Source organism: Sminthopsis crassicaudata, chromosome 4 (assembly GCF_048593235.1).
Source record: "Sminthopsis crassicaudata isolate SCR6 chromosome 4, ASM4859323v1, whole genome shotgun sequence".
Classification (NCBI taxonomy): domain Eukaryota; kingdom Metazoa; phylum Chordata; class Mammalia; order Dasyuromorphia; family Dasyuridae; genus Sminthopsis; species Sminthopsis crassicaudata.
This window is the reverse complement of record NC_133620.1, coordinates 160,851,024-160,868,666: the sequence shown is the minus strand read 5'-3', so window position 1 is coordinate 160,868,666 and position 17,643 is coordinate 160,851,024. Positions and strand designations below refer to the sequence as shown.

General features: G+C 32.0%; 2 protein-coding genes across 19 annotated transcripts in view; both read right to left on the bottom strand.

The window, feature by feature from the left end:
* The window catches only part of MTFR2 (mitochondrial fission regulator 2), a 42,525-nt gene extending 41,462 nt beyond the window's left edge, over positions 1 to 1,063 (bottom strand). For 3 of the 4 annotated variants that reach the window (XM_074309761.1, XM_074309762.1, XM_074309763.1), the window contains exon 1: positions 960 to 1,063. Coding sequence is in view for 1 of the 4 variants with exons in the window: in XM_074309760.1 (XP_074165861.1) it covers positions 960 to 975 (16 nt within the window). In the remaining 3 variants the exon portion in view is untranslated. The remainder of the gene's footprint in view (positions 1 to 959) is intronic. The other variant, XM_074309760.1, reaches the window with a different exon arrangement.
* Positions 516 to 17,643, bottom strand: part of BCLAF1 (BCL2 associated transcription factor 1) — a 36,448-nt gene continuing 19,320 nt past the window's right edge. For 7 of the 15 annotated variants that reach the window (XM_074309750.1, XM_074309751.1, XM_074309747.1 and 4 more), the window contains 6 exons: positions 15,104 to 15,209; positions 13,894 to 13,978; positions 10,282 to 10,457; positions 8,895 to 9,075; positions 7,755 to 7,901; positions 516 to 3,688 (listed from right to left, as the gene is read on the bottom strand). In XM_074309750.1, the coding sequence (XP_074165851.1) occupies positions 3,446 to 3,688; positions 7,755 to 7,901; positions 8,895 to 9,075; positions 10,282 to 10,457; positions 13,894 to 13,978; positions 15,104 to 15,209 (938 nt within the window). In that variant the 3' untranslated portion in view covers positions 516 to 3,445. Of the gene's footprint in view, positions 3,689 to 7,754; positions 7,902 to 8,894; positions 9,076 to 9,985; positions 10,150 to 10,281; positions 10,458 to 13,893; positions 13,979 to 15,103; positions 15,210 to 17,643 lie in introns of those variants that run through there. The other 8 variants (XM_074309753.1, XM_074309758.1, XM_074309754.1 and 5 more) reach the window with 6 other exon arrangements.

Here is a 17,643-nt window from a genome sequence, read left to right as displayed (position 1 = left end):
CCTACTAAGAAAGGTCTCCATTTTAGATTCTTCTTTCTAGGACTCACACAGGGTGAGAAGGCAAGGATGCATGGCACTTTTCACTGATAAAAGTGCCCACATCAATGAGATCAAGGAATCAATGAAATTATTATTTGTATTATTACTATTTATTTTGCATTTTTCTTAGATCATAAGACATCTATGTGAAGCTTTGTTGAAAACTAAAAGAAGTCATCTGCTTTACATTTCAAATAGTTATTGGGAGATGTACTTATTATAAGAGTTAAATCGGATCTTACCATAGATAATAGAAGCTTCTCCTCCTCATCCCTACCTCCCACCCCCATCTTTTTCTGGCAAAGAAGTAAAAAAGAATTTTAAGTACTTAAATAACTGGTGAACCAATCTGATTTCATTTTGTTTTTCTAGAACCTAGACAAAGTACCTTCAAAGAATGTTGCTTAAAGTCAATAAAACAGATTCATTTTCATCATTACATACTTTCTCAAAATAGTGATACAAATGACTAAATATTTGGTTTAGGTTCTTTACTGATACCAGAGGAGGCTTGAAAAAGCACTTCCAAATCCATGGAACAAAGCTCAGCATAAAATTCATAATGTTTAGAAGGCAATCTAAGTTCTCAAAGAGGTCAGAAAAACTACTTTGATAGGAGGAAAAATTATTCATAATTATGGTAATCAAACAATAACACATTACCACTTATGACATTTTATTGGCATATGACAATTTACAAGGGTCCCTATTGCAATATACATCACACTGAATGGAGTCATCTAACCACCTTTATAGCCATCCTTACTGGGGAAGACTTTTCTCAAATTAAAGCCCAACATTGATTTAAACTGTGACAAAAAAGGAATAATGACTCCTTAAAGCAGTCTGATAGCGTAAAAAAAAATATATATTTTTGCACTTAATAGTAAAACTCCTAGGATGTTGGAAGGTATACACACCTAAGAACTGAGTCATGGCCTTCTTGTGATTAAGCAGCTTTCTTAATCCTTCCTGGAAACATCCTTTGGTTCATTTTGTTTCCCTTCTCTGGGCAAAAGGAAGTCTGTCAATGCAGGTACCAAAGGGTTAATATTTCCTGCTACTGTAAACATTAGACAATTTCTTAACAAAAACAATTTAGCTTTGGTGTAGGTGTCAGTAAGTATGAAGCTAAATTGTGGATTTGGGAGAAAAAAAAAAAAGCACACTGTGCTTTACCTTGGGCTTTTGAGAAGACATGCATTTCCATTAATCTGAGATTCTTCCCTCTAAACTAGGGAAGTAATTAAACCAAAATTGTTGTACATATAGTAAGTTAAAGCAGTTATATGCTTTCAAAATATTATGTGATGTTTTCTCTCAGGATAGCCTTTAATTACAAAGGTCCTGTGGGTCCCATCTGGTTCCTACCACAGAAAAACACTCATTTTCTTCAGAAAACAAAAATTACAACAATGTACAATGAGTGTCCCTTCTAAGGAAAGCAAATATGGTAAAATAAATTATCTTAATGAATGCTACAATATCCAAGAAAATGTTATTTGCTTGGATATGATCAACTCATCGATAAGATGGTATTTCAGCCTTTGATTATTTCCTGAGTAATAATGATATGCATTTTTGTTTTGACATGTTTTAATAAGCAATTTAAAGATAATAACTTAGTACAGGGAAAACATGCATAACTGAAATTTTCTTTTGTTTTACCAAATATATTTTACCTTCCCCACTCTATCCTTTTTTTTTTTTTTAAACCAGCTTTTGGCAAATGCTGCAAACACCAAGGTGCCAGAAACACATATGTTGATCAAAAATGATGGCAGAAAAGAAGAATTTCATTTTAAAATGTTTAAAGCTTTAACAGAAATAGCAAGCACTTGTATTTAAGCATAGCTATTTTGCTTTCTTCTTAAATCTGAAAAAGAGGAATCTCCTTTTTCCTCCCCAATTATATGGGCTCAAATTAACATTTAATATTAACTATTTCAGGTTTTTATTCTTTTTTTTAAAGATGTAAATATTAAACCCAAAAAAAGAAAATTTTAAAGCCATTTTATACACTGAAACTAAAACAGAAAAAAATGGAAGCTGGGTTAATGCTACAACAAACTTCCTGACAAAAACTTGTTTTATTGGTGACATTTGAAAAACAAATTATTCAAAACACTTCTAGTGAATGTTTGTTCTTATTGACTAATGTATATGTAGCTGATTTTGTAATTTAAGATATTCCACTTTTTTAAATCATGTTAAAATGTTACTATTTTCTTTCCAATAAATACTTCAGCTCTGCAAACATCTGTATGAAAAGTTTTTCATAGGGTCTTCCCCATCCTAAGCTTCCCTATCACAAGTCCATTGAAGGGTGGTGGGTTTTTTTTTTTAACAGTACAAATTAGGTAGAGTTTTATCTATAATGTTGTTAGTTACAGACCAATTTCATTCTTCAAAGAGTAGCTGATTGTCCGTTGACCATGAATCAGTCCCCAAAGAGTGCCAACAGTGAGTTTTGAAGCAAAAGAGGAAGGGCTCTAAAGTTTTCCTATATTTGTATTTATTTAGTAGTCTCAGCAGAAAAACCATTTCATCAAACTATCTAATCTGATTTTAATATTATGTAAATAATGAGAAGTGCTTACCTTTTCTACTTCTCAATTGTTAGGCTGAGCAAAAATGGTATTTTCCCCAGTTTAGAAATTCACTGTAGTGCTGAACTTGTTTATTATTAGTTCACCAAAGCAACACAACTTGTTCTGTGGTATACTTCAAAGACTGGTCACCCTACAGTGTAAATGTGTTCTACTTAAGGAAGATGCTAACAGTTGTGTACTGTTAAAATAATTAACGATCTGTATAAACAATTTCTGTTCAGGGATTTGTATATAGGGCTAAAGTTTACTTAGGAATAAAACACTGACAAACAGGGGGAGGGAAAAAAATCAGAACTTTCACAGAGTTGTACTTGACCATATCTTATAGACAAAGCAGAATTACAATGCATATAACAAAAACAGTAAAAGTTTTTTTTTTAAAGTTGATAGTTACAAATATGGTACGTAGCAACTTTCTATTTTGCTTCAGTACAATCCTCAACATACACTATACTATTGAGATATTTAAAGACTTAAAACAAAAATTCTACAGACTACTTGCAAACAGTAAAATTTAAGTAAAATGCTTACATTCGTTTTTGAAAACAAAAAAATCACGTAAAAAAATGGTGGGTGCAAGTTCTGCTCTCAGTTGCAATCTTACTTCAGATTTACTATTCCTATAATAAAAAAAAACACAGAAAGTGAAGATTAACAGAGCCGGGGGGGTAGGGGGGGGAGAGGGGGAACTACATAGCATATATAAACCATAGCAAGCTCTGTTTATAAAATTAGATTTACTAAGTTTTAACAAATCATCACCCTCCTAGCCCACACTGATGGAAATCTGCTCTTCAATTCACTGACAAGTTGGAATTTTCTACCTTTTCTTCTTTGCGTCTGTCCTTCTTTTCTTCATTATTTTCCATGGTCTCTTCTTCATCTTCAACAATCCCATCCCCTTGGTATTTGTCATGTGTCCATTTTGGACTGCTACCTGATTTTTTGAAGTTAAACCGCCCTCTGCCGCGTTGGAAAGTGCCACGGCCTCTTCCTCTTTTGGCCCAATAATCCACACCATCATCCCTGTCGTCATGCTAAAGGAATGTTAAAAATAATCAATGAAATGTTTTTGGGCATTTTAACCCCATTTCAATTACGTTGACAATCAGCTAAGTATTAATTTAATTTATAAAGTATAATTGGTTAGCAGGTCTCCAAGTATGTTTTTAAAAAACACCTAAATTTGACATAGAGACCTGCTAAATTTGAGGAGATTCTGGGTCCATAACTAAATGTTATTTTTTCCAACTTACAAGGATTCCTTCTATTGGAGCAAACCCTAAAAAACAGATTATCATAAAATCATATTTATTATCATAAAATCTGTCAATATACAGAATTTTCTATCAAAGATTAATTTTTTTTCCTACAAACATTTCAAATACTTAACTATGTCATATGAATCATGAATGTTAACAGTTGGTTCTAATGTCCCATCCCTCCTCTTTGAAGCATTCTATAAATGAAGTTATGTACAGCTCTAAACATATCTAGATATATCACAGGGGCTACTATTAAATGCCACCCACTAATAAAGAAATGAATTCCAAATAAATGAAAATCCAGTAAAGGCAATTCCGTATGCCAAGAGAATTGTGGATCTCCTTGAAACATCTGGACAATTATGGCCATTTTTAGCCCATATGTATTTCTTCATAAAACTTAAAGGTGTTTCAAAATATTCAGTGATTATTCAAGAAGTGCTAATACTTTTATTTGAAAATTTTAAGATTTATCTCTATGTACATTAAGTTGATAATATTTGAGCATTTGACACCTAATTAGCACGGCCAGATTTCAAAAGGTTCTACTCATACTTTGCCAAATGAAAAGCAAATTTTGCTTTTTGTTTCAACAAGTATTTTCATAAGATATTTTATTTACAGAGGTAAAAATTTAGTTTAAAAAAGTGCCTGAGAGGAGGGAGGAAAGAGACTTCTGGGCATATTTCTCAAAACCTCAGATTTCTTGTGTTTTCCTTGAAAGAGATTTCCTTGGAGCACACAGGACAAGGTATATACTCCTCTTGATTTTGTAAACAATGGAAATGGAGTTAATGTACAAAACACTAAACTGGGGATAAAAGGAAATATCCTTTTCCAAAGTAGAATAAAGCATGTTTTCAAGGAGAGAGAAAAGAGGCGACAAAAAACATATAGATATAATTTGGGGGGAGGAGGACAGGGTAAAAACTCTCAAACTTGGCAATCTCTTCTCTCAGGTTGGGAGTAAAACAAGGTTTTTGATAATTGTAAATAAGCTTTTGATGCTCAAATTCTCACACTGGCTCCACATATCCAAGAACGAAGAGCTAAATTCTGTGCTAAACTAGAGCTTAAGAATCATCTATACCATGGGGTTTTTAAACTTGTCATCCTGTGCCTGTTTTGTTTTTAAACATTTTGATAGTTCAACTTCACTATAATTTTTACTGTATAATCTTATGTATTTTACGCATTTTAAAATATTGTGAGAAGAGAGCCATAGGTTTCAGACTACCAAAGGAATCTATAACACAAGAATGCTAATACCATCTGATCTAGTCAAGCTGGTTGAAATGATGCACTCAAGGCAAAAACCTACCAAATCTAGAACAGAGGCATGACAACTCTATCATAGTTATATCTCTTTTCTATCACAAAACATTCCTACCACCCACATCATGAATGAATTCCTTTTAAAATTTAGACAGGATAAAAGATAAAACTCAGATTTCCTCTACCCCCTTCTCCAGGGGTCATTATAATTTATATACCACTGGACTACTAAGACTAAATTGTCACCACCGACCTAGCACATGACTTTAGGAGGTTCTCTTCTATGCTATAACAGTTATCTTTTTCATTTAACAAACAAAAAAAAGCCTTCATTTTAAACAACCTATAATCCAAGGTATCACAGGTCAGTTCATCCATGTAGTTTTATGGGAAATTAAAAAAAAAAACATAACTCCAAAGATTAGACCTATGGTGTGACAGTTGCCTACAGGAGAATGAAGTTCAGGGCTTTATCCTGGGCCAGGTCCTCCTGGCTTTAAAACCTATTTATCTACTATGGCTTGATGATGTAACAAATAACTTTGAAACTATAGATCAAATTGGATAAGGAATGTTTTATGATCTATCATATTGATCTTTTACATTAAATAATGTCTGCTAACGCCCTTGAAAATCTTCCAAAAGTACTTTAAGATTCCTGTTCAAAACCTTAGCAGACTTTAGTTTTGTAATATGAAATTCATGTGTGTGTGTGTGTGTGTGTGTGTGTGTGTGTATCAAATGATTTATTAATAGGCCACAAATCAGGGTAGAAGTTTAGTCAGCTTTCCACTAGGTGGAAAGAAATCATTAATTTGAAATTTTTTGTTGGTTAAAATTAGGCTATAATAGACACTTAGCTGCTGCTTACATAAATTAATACTGATACAATTAACTGTTCCTGCTATTACAGGTAGCTTAATTCTTGAAAGTGCCCTTTTTTTGTTTTTGTGATTTGTAAAGCTCTTCAAGTTAATTATAAACTTAGCCAATGAATATACAATAAAATAAATGTTAAAAGACACTATATTTAGTATCTACACTACAGGACTATAAGATTGGAAACACCAAGGATATGAAGTCTTAATCATGAAAAATTGGATCGACAGAAAGATTAAACTATTCCATCTAACTGTTAACTCAAAAATCAATCTGTTCATGAAAAGTCATACCTAAAAGTAGACAAGAAACCAATGCAATTATGGTCATAATAACTTGCCTCCTTCTAGAGGTAAGGAGCTACAGTAGCTATATCAAGCTGAAGTGATATGGAAGAAAAAAATTATCTAGCTTAATCTGAATATTATAAACACTACCAGAGCCAAACTATTAAAGAAAGCTGAATCTAAATCTGTGGTGGGATTATCTTTAGAAATTATAAAAAAATAAATTTATTCATTCATTTTTAGATACTAGGTATAAGAGTGAATAATTCTAAACTTACAACATAATAAAGTTTATGTTTAACGCAGTTCAATTTTGGTGGTGGTGATTAAACTAGAAAAATAAATACAAACACATTGCAAAATGTTTTACTATTACTACGACCCCCCAAAAAGAAGTTATTTAAAAGGAACATTGCTGTAGCACCCATTATAAAAATTAGCTAAATGTTAGGGAAATTGACATACATGGAACACTTAAGAACCAAGAGCAGCCCTTTAAAAAAACTATAGAATACTATTTATCTCCACTGTGATCCACTAAATTTCACCTATTCAAAGAAATGTTTCCTGAAATAGTTTCTTTTAGAGTCTTGGAAAGGAAGGAAGAAGGAAAAAATGATTCTCTGAATGAACCAAGAAAATAATTCAAGTTACACAATTATGTCACCCTCCCAAAGCTTGACTGGTTCTCTTGAAAAAGCAGCTGTTTCCACCCTTCCCTCCTTAAATCATATCTGTCATACTAAAGGTATGTCAATTCACACTGAGCTATTATTTGTCTCAAATCAAACCTTTCTCCTCCTGACCTATTCATTTTGTAGAAAGGTATTTTCCTTAGCAAATGATTATCATCTCAATATCAGTGAAATGGCTAAGTCAATCTGCCAAGGAGTTTGCCTACAACTAAGATCAGCTAATTCCCTAATATATTATTCACATGTACTAAGATAACAGTCTCTCTATGAATTGTTTTAAAATACACAGAAAATTTTGTTCAGGTTTATTTTACTTCAAAAAAGAAAATGCTAAAGATAGATTGTAAAATCTGTCTTAGGATCAACTTTGCATCAAAAGAGCAACATTCATATAAACAATGAAGCAATTATAATACTTCATTCTAATTATGGCTACCATTTACTTATAGCCTGCCCTACACTGGAACACACAAGAAGTGGAACCAGGAGAGATGAGCAAGGGAATTAAAAGCCCTTGAAAGCTATCTACACTGCAAGCCAGCTAAAAATGTTTTAACACATTTATTCTTTGTGTTATTAAGCATCGTGGTAAAATTTTATTTATAAATACTATTAGCATGATGGAAACCTATACTAAAATTTATTTACCCAGTATGCTTTAAATAATAATGCAAACCAAACACACAGATTTCTAACACCCACCAAGAAGTACTTCTTGCTCTTTGGGGTATATTCTGGATCCCATTCCTCTTCCTTCGGTCTCTTTTGAAAAGTAGTATTTGAGTTGTTTGGACCAGTATTTGTCCCAGCAAAAACTCCTCTGGCTCTTCCTCTGCCTCTAATTCGAAACTGATTAACATTAACAAAGTTGTTTAGTTAGGCAGTCAAAAGCTGTTTAGTTACATGCAAACCATCATTTCACTGCATTATTTGTCCTGCCTCTCTAAAGCCCATGAGGAGTGAAAATATAAAGTTTATAATGATCAGAAAAAACTCTTGCCCACTAGAAGTTGGTGGAAATACACAAGATTTAAAAAAAAAACAAAAAACAAAAAACAAAACAAAACAACAACAAAAAAAAAACCCTTTAAAAAAAAAAAAAAAAAAAAAAAAGGAGACTTCAAGGACTAAACATTCAATTGTTAACGTTTTCTCACAACCAACAAAGTCCTCTACTTCCTTTAGAAATTGCTTGCTTGTAGAGCCACTAAATGAATGAATCCTCTGACCTACTACAAGCCAAGGACTTTATACTACTACAACCACTGCTCTTAATTCACCCTGTTATTTACTAGGGAACTTCTGATAGAGTAGGAATCAAAATCAGAAGTGGCAAATATCAGATTTCACACAAAGGAAAATTAACTGCCCTACTTCTTCAAAATGTATACAATAATCAATCACTTCCAGAGTCAGGGAAACTGCCCAGTTTATTTATATATAGATCAATAAAACATTCATGTGGATACTCCCTGAAGACCCAAAAAGCAACCAGTCTAACTTATAGTCTTTAGAAATGCCTAAGGCTCAAAGGAGTTATGTGACTTGCTTATGGTTTTTGGGCCAGGTAGATGGGCTTTGACCCAGGTCTCCCTGACTCCCGAGTCCACCATTCTCTCTACTTTGCCTTCAAATGTACTACAGTTACTCATTGTCATTTACTGAAGGTACACTACTGACAGCAAGATTTCTAATGCCAGACTTTCTACTGCTAAATGGAATTAACTTTAAGAATAACAAACAACTATATATCTCCTATCATAGATCAGATCCATTACTTTCCTGATGGATAGTACAATGTGTAATATAATTCCAAAAGGACCAGATAACTTCAGAACTTACAAAAGTTCCTCTGGGCCGGCTGACTCCTGTAAAGCCTGAATATTCTTTTGGTTCATGATGCGTTTTAAATTCTTCTTCTCTTTCCTTCTTACTTTCTTTTTCTTCTCGAGAGCTTGCTGAGGAAGAGGATGATGAAGAAGATGAAGATCGAGAACGGTCTTGCTCTCTGCTTTTATGTTTACTGTAAAAATAGAAAAAAAATACTGTGTGCTATTTTTAAAATGATGAACAATTTGTAGTATCTTAAAACTATAGGAGTTCTTTGGGTTTATTTTATTTTATTTTATAAAAAGCTCTGGCCTATTAAAAATAATGCAAAGGTAAAATAATTGAATGTTAAACTTGGATACATTTTCATTTCCATTACCCTTCCATATTTTCATTTTATTTTGTTAGTGGGGGGGGAAAAAAAAACTGTAGCCAATCAGTCAGAAGGCAGCAAATTAAGAACAAGTTTCTGTACTTTAAAATTTCAAATATTAGCTTGTTTCTTTTAATTTGCTTTTCTTTGGGAAACAAAATCAAAAGCAGGGTAAAGGAAGAATGTCTCTTAGGCAAAGTTTCAAAGTAGCTACCTCTTCAATGTAATTGAAATAGCTATATGCTCCTGACCAAGAGTAGGTAAGATACGGTCCCTATATAGCACCATATTGAAGGACAAAATATATAATACTACAGAGACCAGCTAAGGAAGCACAAATAAAATCCACATTGACCCAATAAATAGCAATTAAAAAAACTAAGTATTTTGATTTCACTAGCTAGTTAACATAATAAACATATGCATATATACATATGTGTATGTGTGTATATATGTAATAACATTTGATACTAGTGATCAGATTTACATGATCCTAACAAAACACCCAAAAGGTTCATACCTGCAATAACTCTTACCACTGCTACACAGTATCCATGGAAATATTACTAAGAAAGACTAATACACATTGATAGTTCTTTAAAAATTAGTACTTCCTCCCCCCCATCTCACCCATGTTAAAAATTTCTGGCCATCATTTTAAAATTTTTGTACTCTGGGTGTTATGAGTTGAAAAAGTGCGGAATCAAGCATAACGAACCAAAGTTCTTACACAAACTGTTTCTAGAAATGCACTGCATTGAAGTCCAACCTCCTGATGTAGCCTGGATAATAGGACACATTAATTTGTCATTTTTTTTTTTCAGTGTTAGCTTGCTATTCCAAAGTTTTTGTCCTCATCCACCATAAGCCGTGTAAAAGACAAATACATTTTTGCTGTAAAACAAATAATTTTAATTGTTTAAATTTAAACATTCGATTACACAGTGAAAATTGAAAGCAATTAAGCTGACAATTACAAAAGGCTAATTAGAAGCTAAAACCTACTTAGATTATTTTAACAATTACCTGTCATCTTTGTAAGATTTGTATTCTTTGTAATCTTTAGGAGTTTTTTCTTGCTTTCTGGATCCACTGGATTCCCTGGAGCCCTTGGAATCCCCCCGTTCTTTACTTCTTTCTTTTCTACGACGATCAATGTCATGTCGAAGATCAGCAGAATCACACCTTAATTTTTTATCTCCCTATTAAGGGAACAAATGTGAAATAAAACATTTAAAATATAAATAAAAGTGAAAAATATAGCCAACCTATCTCCCCCTATCTAATGTGGATTTTTAATGTTAGAGAGAGTAAGTTACAAAAACATAATATATACTATATACTCTATACTAGTTAATTTTTAGAATAAAAATGTACTTAGAAACATTATTTTTCTGAAAATTTGAGGAAAAATATCAACATGGAGGGAAAGAGCATATTCTAAAAGTTAAATTTCCAGTGAATGTTATAAGCCTTTAAAAATGTGTTGTTCCTTACATAGTAGCAACTGATAGCAAGGAATATATAGAATTATTTTTAATTGTAACAATGAAGAATTGTGCATATTATATCATTGAGTGTCCCTTTTTCCACCATATTTTTCATTAGCTGGTATCAAAAACAGAATCTTTAACCATATAACAGTAGCTTCTTTTGTGAATATAATAGCTTTATAAAATACCAGAAGAGTTCTCAGGAACTTGGGCTCAATTTTCACTAAAAACTAATTTGACCAACCCTAATGCCTAACAACTGAAGAGTCATTTTCTGTAATTTGCAAATGAACAATTAATTAAAATGATAGTTTAAGAGGTTAAGTCAGAAATATATTAAATCTTGAACTCAGTAACCTAGACCACATTTTGCCATTTTTCAATTCAAATATTGCAATACATAATTTTTTTTTCCCCTGAGACAATTGGGGTTAAGTGACTTGCCCAGAGTCACATAGCTAGGAAGGTTTAAATATTTGAGAGCAGACTTGAACTCAGAGCCTCCTGACTTGAGGGCTGGTCCTCTATCCACTTGCACCACACCTAGCTGCCCCAATACATATTAATTTAAAGAAGTTTTATTCATTACAATCAATTCCATTGATTTTTGTTTTTAAACTACTGGGCATTTCAGAAGATGAATTTGGGTGGAATTATATGGGAAGGGCAGATTTAAATAAGATACTAACCATTATGGGTAAGCTTGACAGTAATCAATAATGGAAAGGAAAAACTATTTACTAAAAATATAAAATACTTTAAGACACTAAAATATTTGCGCTTAGAATAATGGAGAAAAGAGCTATAATCCTCTTACTTTTGCTCTTTTCATCTCCATACACAGAGCCAAAATTATAATTAAAACCCCACTTAAAAAAAAGAAAAAAGGAGGTAAGGAGAGTTGGCAATGTCATGTCTTCCTGATACTTCGTTATGACCAGGGAAAATCATGATTTTTAACCTTTAAAGCAGTGGTACTCACAGTTAGATGACTCTGGAGCCACTTTTGCCTTTGCCATTAAACAAAAAAAAAGTCACAAATCTACTGTATATCCAATTAAGAGTCTGTATAAAATAATATTCTAGCTACAGAAAAGATAGGTTGTACCTGACTGAAAGAGCTAAATGAAGCTTGAGTATCACAGTCTGAATATCAGTGCTTTTTAAGTTTCCAGCACAGGATCTTAAATGATCCATTCATTCATTGAGTCAACAAATATTAATTGACTGCCTACTATGTTCAAGACACTGTGCTAGGTGCTGTGGAAGACACAAAAAAGAATTAGACATAGTCCTTGACCTCACATTGCTATTGTTTCTCCTAAATTTTTTCAGTTCAAATTATTACTAAGAACTATAAAACATAAATAACAGAATGGGAGAAATACCTCTTCCTATGGTGTGAAATGGATTTTTATATCCTTACCCTCCCACATATGTATAAATCAATCAATATACACATGCCATTAGTCATACACCTGCACACAGATATGCACAAATTCATCATGATTAACACTAACTTCCAACATCTATATAAAAAAAAAAAAAAAAACTACCAAAGGAAATTGGTTATCCCTCTTTGCTGTAAAGAACCATTAAAATATTGTACCACATGTTCCCAACCCATACATAAAAGTGGTCAAGTTTGGTAACTTCTCAACCCAGAGTCTACCGTAGCCACTTGAAATCTACTTTAAGAAATTACTGTTTTCAATAATTAAAGGATTCATGATTTCATCAATATGGTTTCTTCCCCTGCTAGCAACACAAACTACAACTCCCACACAAACTAGTGATTTTAGACAATTTTGGGGCCAAAATAGTGTCACCTTGTGGCCAAATTTATGAGGCTGGTACTCAGATCATGGCATCATTAGGCCCAAACTAACAATTTCTTTTTCAGCTTAGTAGTGCCTGTCAGAAATGTCATTGTTGGCAAAAACTTCCAAGAATCCAAGGTATCTTACAGATCATGAGGAGGCCAGCAGTGTAGGTCTTTAGTGGATATTATTAATGTCATGCCCTATCAAGCAATTTACATCGTGAAAATTTATATCCTGAAAAGGAAGAAATGCATTTCAGGTTAGCTCAAGCCTTTGCCACATTTCTACCACTCTACTCTTCAAAACCACATCTGGCTCTGAAGTAAACATGAAAATGGGTTTACATAATAACCAGAAGGTAAAATTATCTTTCACTTTGCCACTTAAATGTTTTATGCTTACTCCATTCCACTGGCTTCTGACAAATTTGAAGATTAGGCCTTATTTTTCCAACATGCAGGTTTTCTGTTGCAAACTTTAAAAAGGCTTATGTTCCAAAGATTCATTTGTAGGGTAGATGCTTGGAATTCAGAACAAACTCTCATATGAGAATAGCATTAAAAATGATGGTTAAATTCTTAAGACAATCCATAAAAGTTTATTATTAGCCACCCAGTAAGAAAGGAATATTTGTTTTCCTGGGCTGGCCATTTTTTACATTGAGAACAATATTAAAGTCAGTTGCCTAAAACTTAAAGTTTAATTCCACTGTCTCTGCACATCTCATGAGTCAGAATGGCCATAGTAAGAACACCTGGGTTAAGTATCACATCTTACATAAATAGGCTTTATATGTCCCTGAACAAATTCCTTAACCTCTCAGGGCCCTTTCAATTCTCAAATCATAAATTGTAACACAGATGCCAATCTACTTTGATAAAGGTAGTTTCCTCACTGAGCACTAAATCTACACCAAATAAACACAAATCCATTACAAAAAGATCAAAGTTCTGATTCCCATCACAATCTATTATTCTTTTTTCCCTTTATATTCAAAATTTTAACTGCCTTTGTATAGTTAGAAACATAACTTATAAATAAAATCATCTATCTTCCTTCTTAAAACTCCTTAAAAAAAAAAGTATACCTGTTGAGTCTATTCAATGTTTAAGTTAAGAATAATGTTATTTTAAGATTAACATTGCATTTTTTCATGTTTTGTAAAAACACACACACACATATGCATAAAAACAAACCAGACATTCCTCAAAATTATACACAGATAGCTATTATTAATGTATTTTGCTTGCCATTTAGATGAAATGCAAGATTATCAACACACTAAATTTAACATGAAATAGAAATAGTCATCGAGACCTTACCTTTTGGTTTTCTTCCTTAAAAACTCTCTCTTCTCCTGATAAGCGGGTATGCTTCCTCAGGACACTCGGAGAGATGTCAATTCTCCTTAATATAAATTAAAATGAAGTGTATTTGTTATCTTTAGGATTATATATTGTCTATTCTGGTAAAAGAAAAAAATGTAGGATTTTTTTTAAATCAGCAAAATAATTTAGCAAAAATAAAATGCAATTAGAACAGTTGTAATAAATTTATGTGATAATGCTTTCTTATCTGCCATCACTAAGGAATAGGCATTCCACAAGAGCAACGTCTAAACAACTGAATTAATTCTTAAGCGCAAAACTTAAAATTTCTATGGAAACCTTATTTAAAAAAGAAAATTATGCATGTTCTTGCCTCCATAAACAAAATATTCTCAGTATAACTTAGTATTATCATTACAAATGATACTAATTATAATAACGATTTAGAAACTGGAGAAATGTATGGACATTTACTTCTTCCTCAAAATACTGTGCCTTTTACTATTCTTATCTTTTTAAAAACACTTTTTTTGGTGGCTATTACCTTGCCATAATGCTATCAATTGCCATTTTCACTGCCTCTTAAATATCAGAGCTCTACCTCTCCCACTTATAATCAGCTGTTCTTCCATCAAGTGTTTAATGGAAAATTTTAAAGAAAACTTTTTAATCATTTACAAATAAATCTAAGTCAACTACATTGGAACTCATGGGTGTTTTTCAGGCTTATCCACAGAACAATATGCTTAATTCCACAAAAGCTATCATGAATGATGAAGTCTAGTAATATAGTTCCTATGTACAAGTGAGATTTGTATATCTTGTTTCATAATTATTTTAATAACACATTTATTATAATTACAATATAAAAAGTGAGAAAGTTTTCATCAGAAGTACTTCCCAAAAACATCACTCAGTTCCTCCAAAATAAGATATTATTAAAGAAAGGAATAATATTTAGCACTTTATGTTTTAATCTCAATCAAATTCAGACTGTTACAAATATGTTTGTCTTTAAAAGTTCAATGAAAAATTCCGGACATTTTTACATATGAAGCTAAGTATTTATGAAATAAAATGTAAATAAACTATATTTTTAAAATTATTTTAAACTAAAGTTGTAGAACTTGAAAGTATAGGAATTATTACAAAACCTAATGAACATTTGTCTTAATATTCCAAACTCTTATACAAGGCTACATACCTGTGTATTTCTGGGCTTTTTTGCCGGGTACAATGTTCTTCAGTAGCCTTCTGATATGAGGTGAACCTTTCATTTAGGGTCATTGCAGCTGATTTGAAGTATTGCTCTGTTGATTAGGAGAAATACTACTTGGTTAGTTAATTTCTACTTTCAAGTAATTTCCATTCCTGACAGAGGGGATGTAGCAGGTGAAAAAGTAAATAAAATACTCAAGAAACCTAGCAGGAAAAATGCAAGTTACAAAGAACTTCCTCCCTGTTCCCTTAATTCTTGTACCTCAATTTGTAGTGATGGTTAACAGAGCACAACCACTGCAAGCTACCTCAAAGATATGCCCTATCAATACTCTCTATAAACCAAACATAAGTGTAGGATTAAGTCAAGAATCTTTTCCCATTTCATTGATGTACTCTTTCCTTAAATAGAAGAAAAAATAAACAGTAGTCTATGAGCATCACTATACCTTGCCCATACATAGTTTCAAGTCATTAATTGGAGAAAACAAATTAGTTCCGAATTAGTGCAATACTGAAATGACTGTTTTCATAAAACACAAGCTACAATTTCTGCTTCAAGAATTAAGACAAATTATTACATGTAGGAAATCTCTTTACACTGCCAGTTCTAACCGGGGTGGGGGGAAAAACACCTTTATTATTCGTATTTATTTAAAAAAAAAAAACATCTGGCATCTTGGCAAACCTGACAGCATATTTGATATCTGATTTTTTTTCCTTGCTTTTCTTTAAAACAATTTTAGAAACCAGTAACATTAACTTCCTTTTTTGTTTTTAAAGACCAGCTCAACAAATGTGTTTTAAATTATGTAAACTAGAAAGACGCAAAAAAGTCATGAACTATGAAATGTTACATATGAAGCAAGCTATCTGCTTAACAGGTCAACATACATCTGTGTCAACTTACCGCCCAATATCCAGCACATGTCTCATAACCAATCATTAAAACTTGAAACGGCCACTACAAGGGTAGTGCCTCAATCATAATTCCATGAAACCCAGGAATTTGAGCTAGCAACTCAGTTTTTATGCCATTTTTGCCAGGAAGACAGAAGATTCAACTTTGCCTGTTTTTGCATCTGTATCTTTCAACAGCTATTTTACTTTGAAACATGGATTTTGCCATTTCAAAACATATTCCAGGACCTAGTTACAATGAAAAAGAAAACATCACTGGGCATTTTCAGCTCTATATGAATAAAGAGCTGTTCAGATCGGTTGCACAATACCAATAATGAAACATAACTACAGTTTAAAAAAAAGAAAAATAAAATGAAAAAGGAGAAAATTTACTAAAATCTGATCTCAAAATTCAGTATTATTCGTGAAATATGGAGATAGGCCAAAAAAAGGGGAAAAAATGAAAGGGAAAAAAGAAACCAATAATCCTAATGTTTCATGCTCATCAAAATAATTTGGCCACAAACTGGTTCTCAAATCTAGTTACACTACCAAAGGCTAAAATATTTGCCCATGGTTATTAGTGGCTATCTACATTTCAAGATAAATTCAGTAGTCTATTCACCAGTCAAAATATGGTACACTACAAATTATAGATGGCAAATTTAGGCTAGTAGATTTAGCAGAAGTCAAAAGATTCTTCAAAAAAAAAAAAAAAAAAAAAAAAAAAAAAAAAAAAAAGAAAGAAAGAAAGAAAGAAAGAAAAAGGGGTTTGGTTTCAATACCAACCAGCCAGGAAGTATTCTGGGGGGAAAAACATTTCAAGTAAGCTGCCTTCAACTGATGCAGCTGCCCAAAAAATAATGCCCCAAAACTTCTGAACAGCTTTAAAATCTTTGAAACTAACATTACATTTTGAAGAAAACACAGGAATTCCAAAATATTTAAATCCATATGTTTCTTACATATAAAAACTGATTAATTGCCTAATCTTTTAGTTTGTCCTTTTAAATGGATTATATTTTCCCCTTAAGAACCACAATAATACATTTATTATTTTTTTGGTTTATCCACTATTTCATAAATTATCACCATAAAAACTAAGAAGCACAAAAATGAGAGAAGAGAAAGTTAAAATCCAGCATTACTTCAAATGCAATATTGAAAACTTAGAAATTGAAGTTATTGAATTATAATGCTGTTTGTCTAGTACAGGAGGGTACATCAATAATCTACATTTATCTAAAACTTTCAAAATATTTTATTTCAGAAATATGAACAAAAAGTGCTGTCAAATTTGTTATCATAAAACCCTGTGTACTACATAATCAAATGTAGTAAAATTGTGCATTAATGAATGTATATATCATAGCAAAATAATTCTGATAAAGAATGGGAATTTATTTTAATTCAATACCACCACAATAACAAATAAAATAAGTGATCTCCATATTGTCTACTAAATACAATTAAATTCATAATATGAAATTTCACATCAAAATGTCCAATTGGGCAGGATTCAAATAGTTTATAAAGTTTCTTGTTAAACAAATTTTCTCATTTTATTATAAAACAGATTTCTAGGGATTGATTTTCTTTGTCAACTTATCTATAATTTAAGTC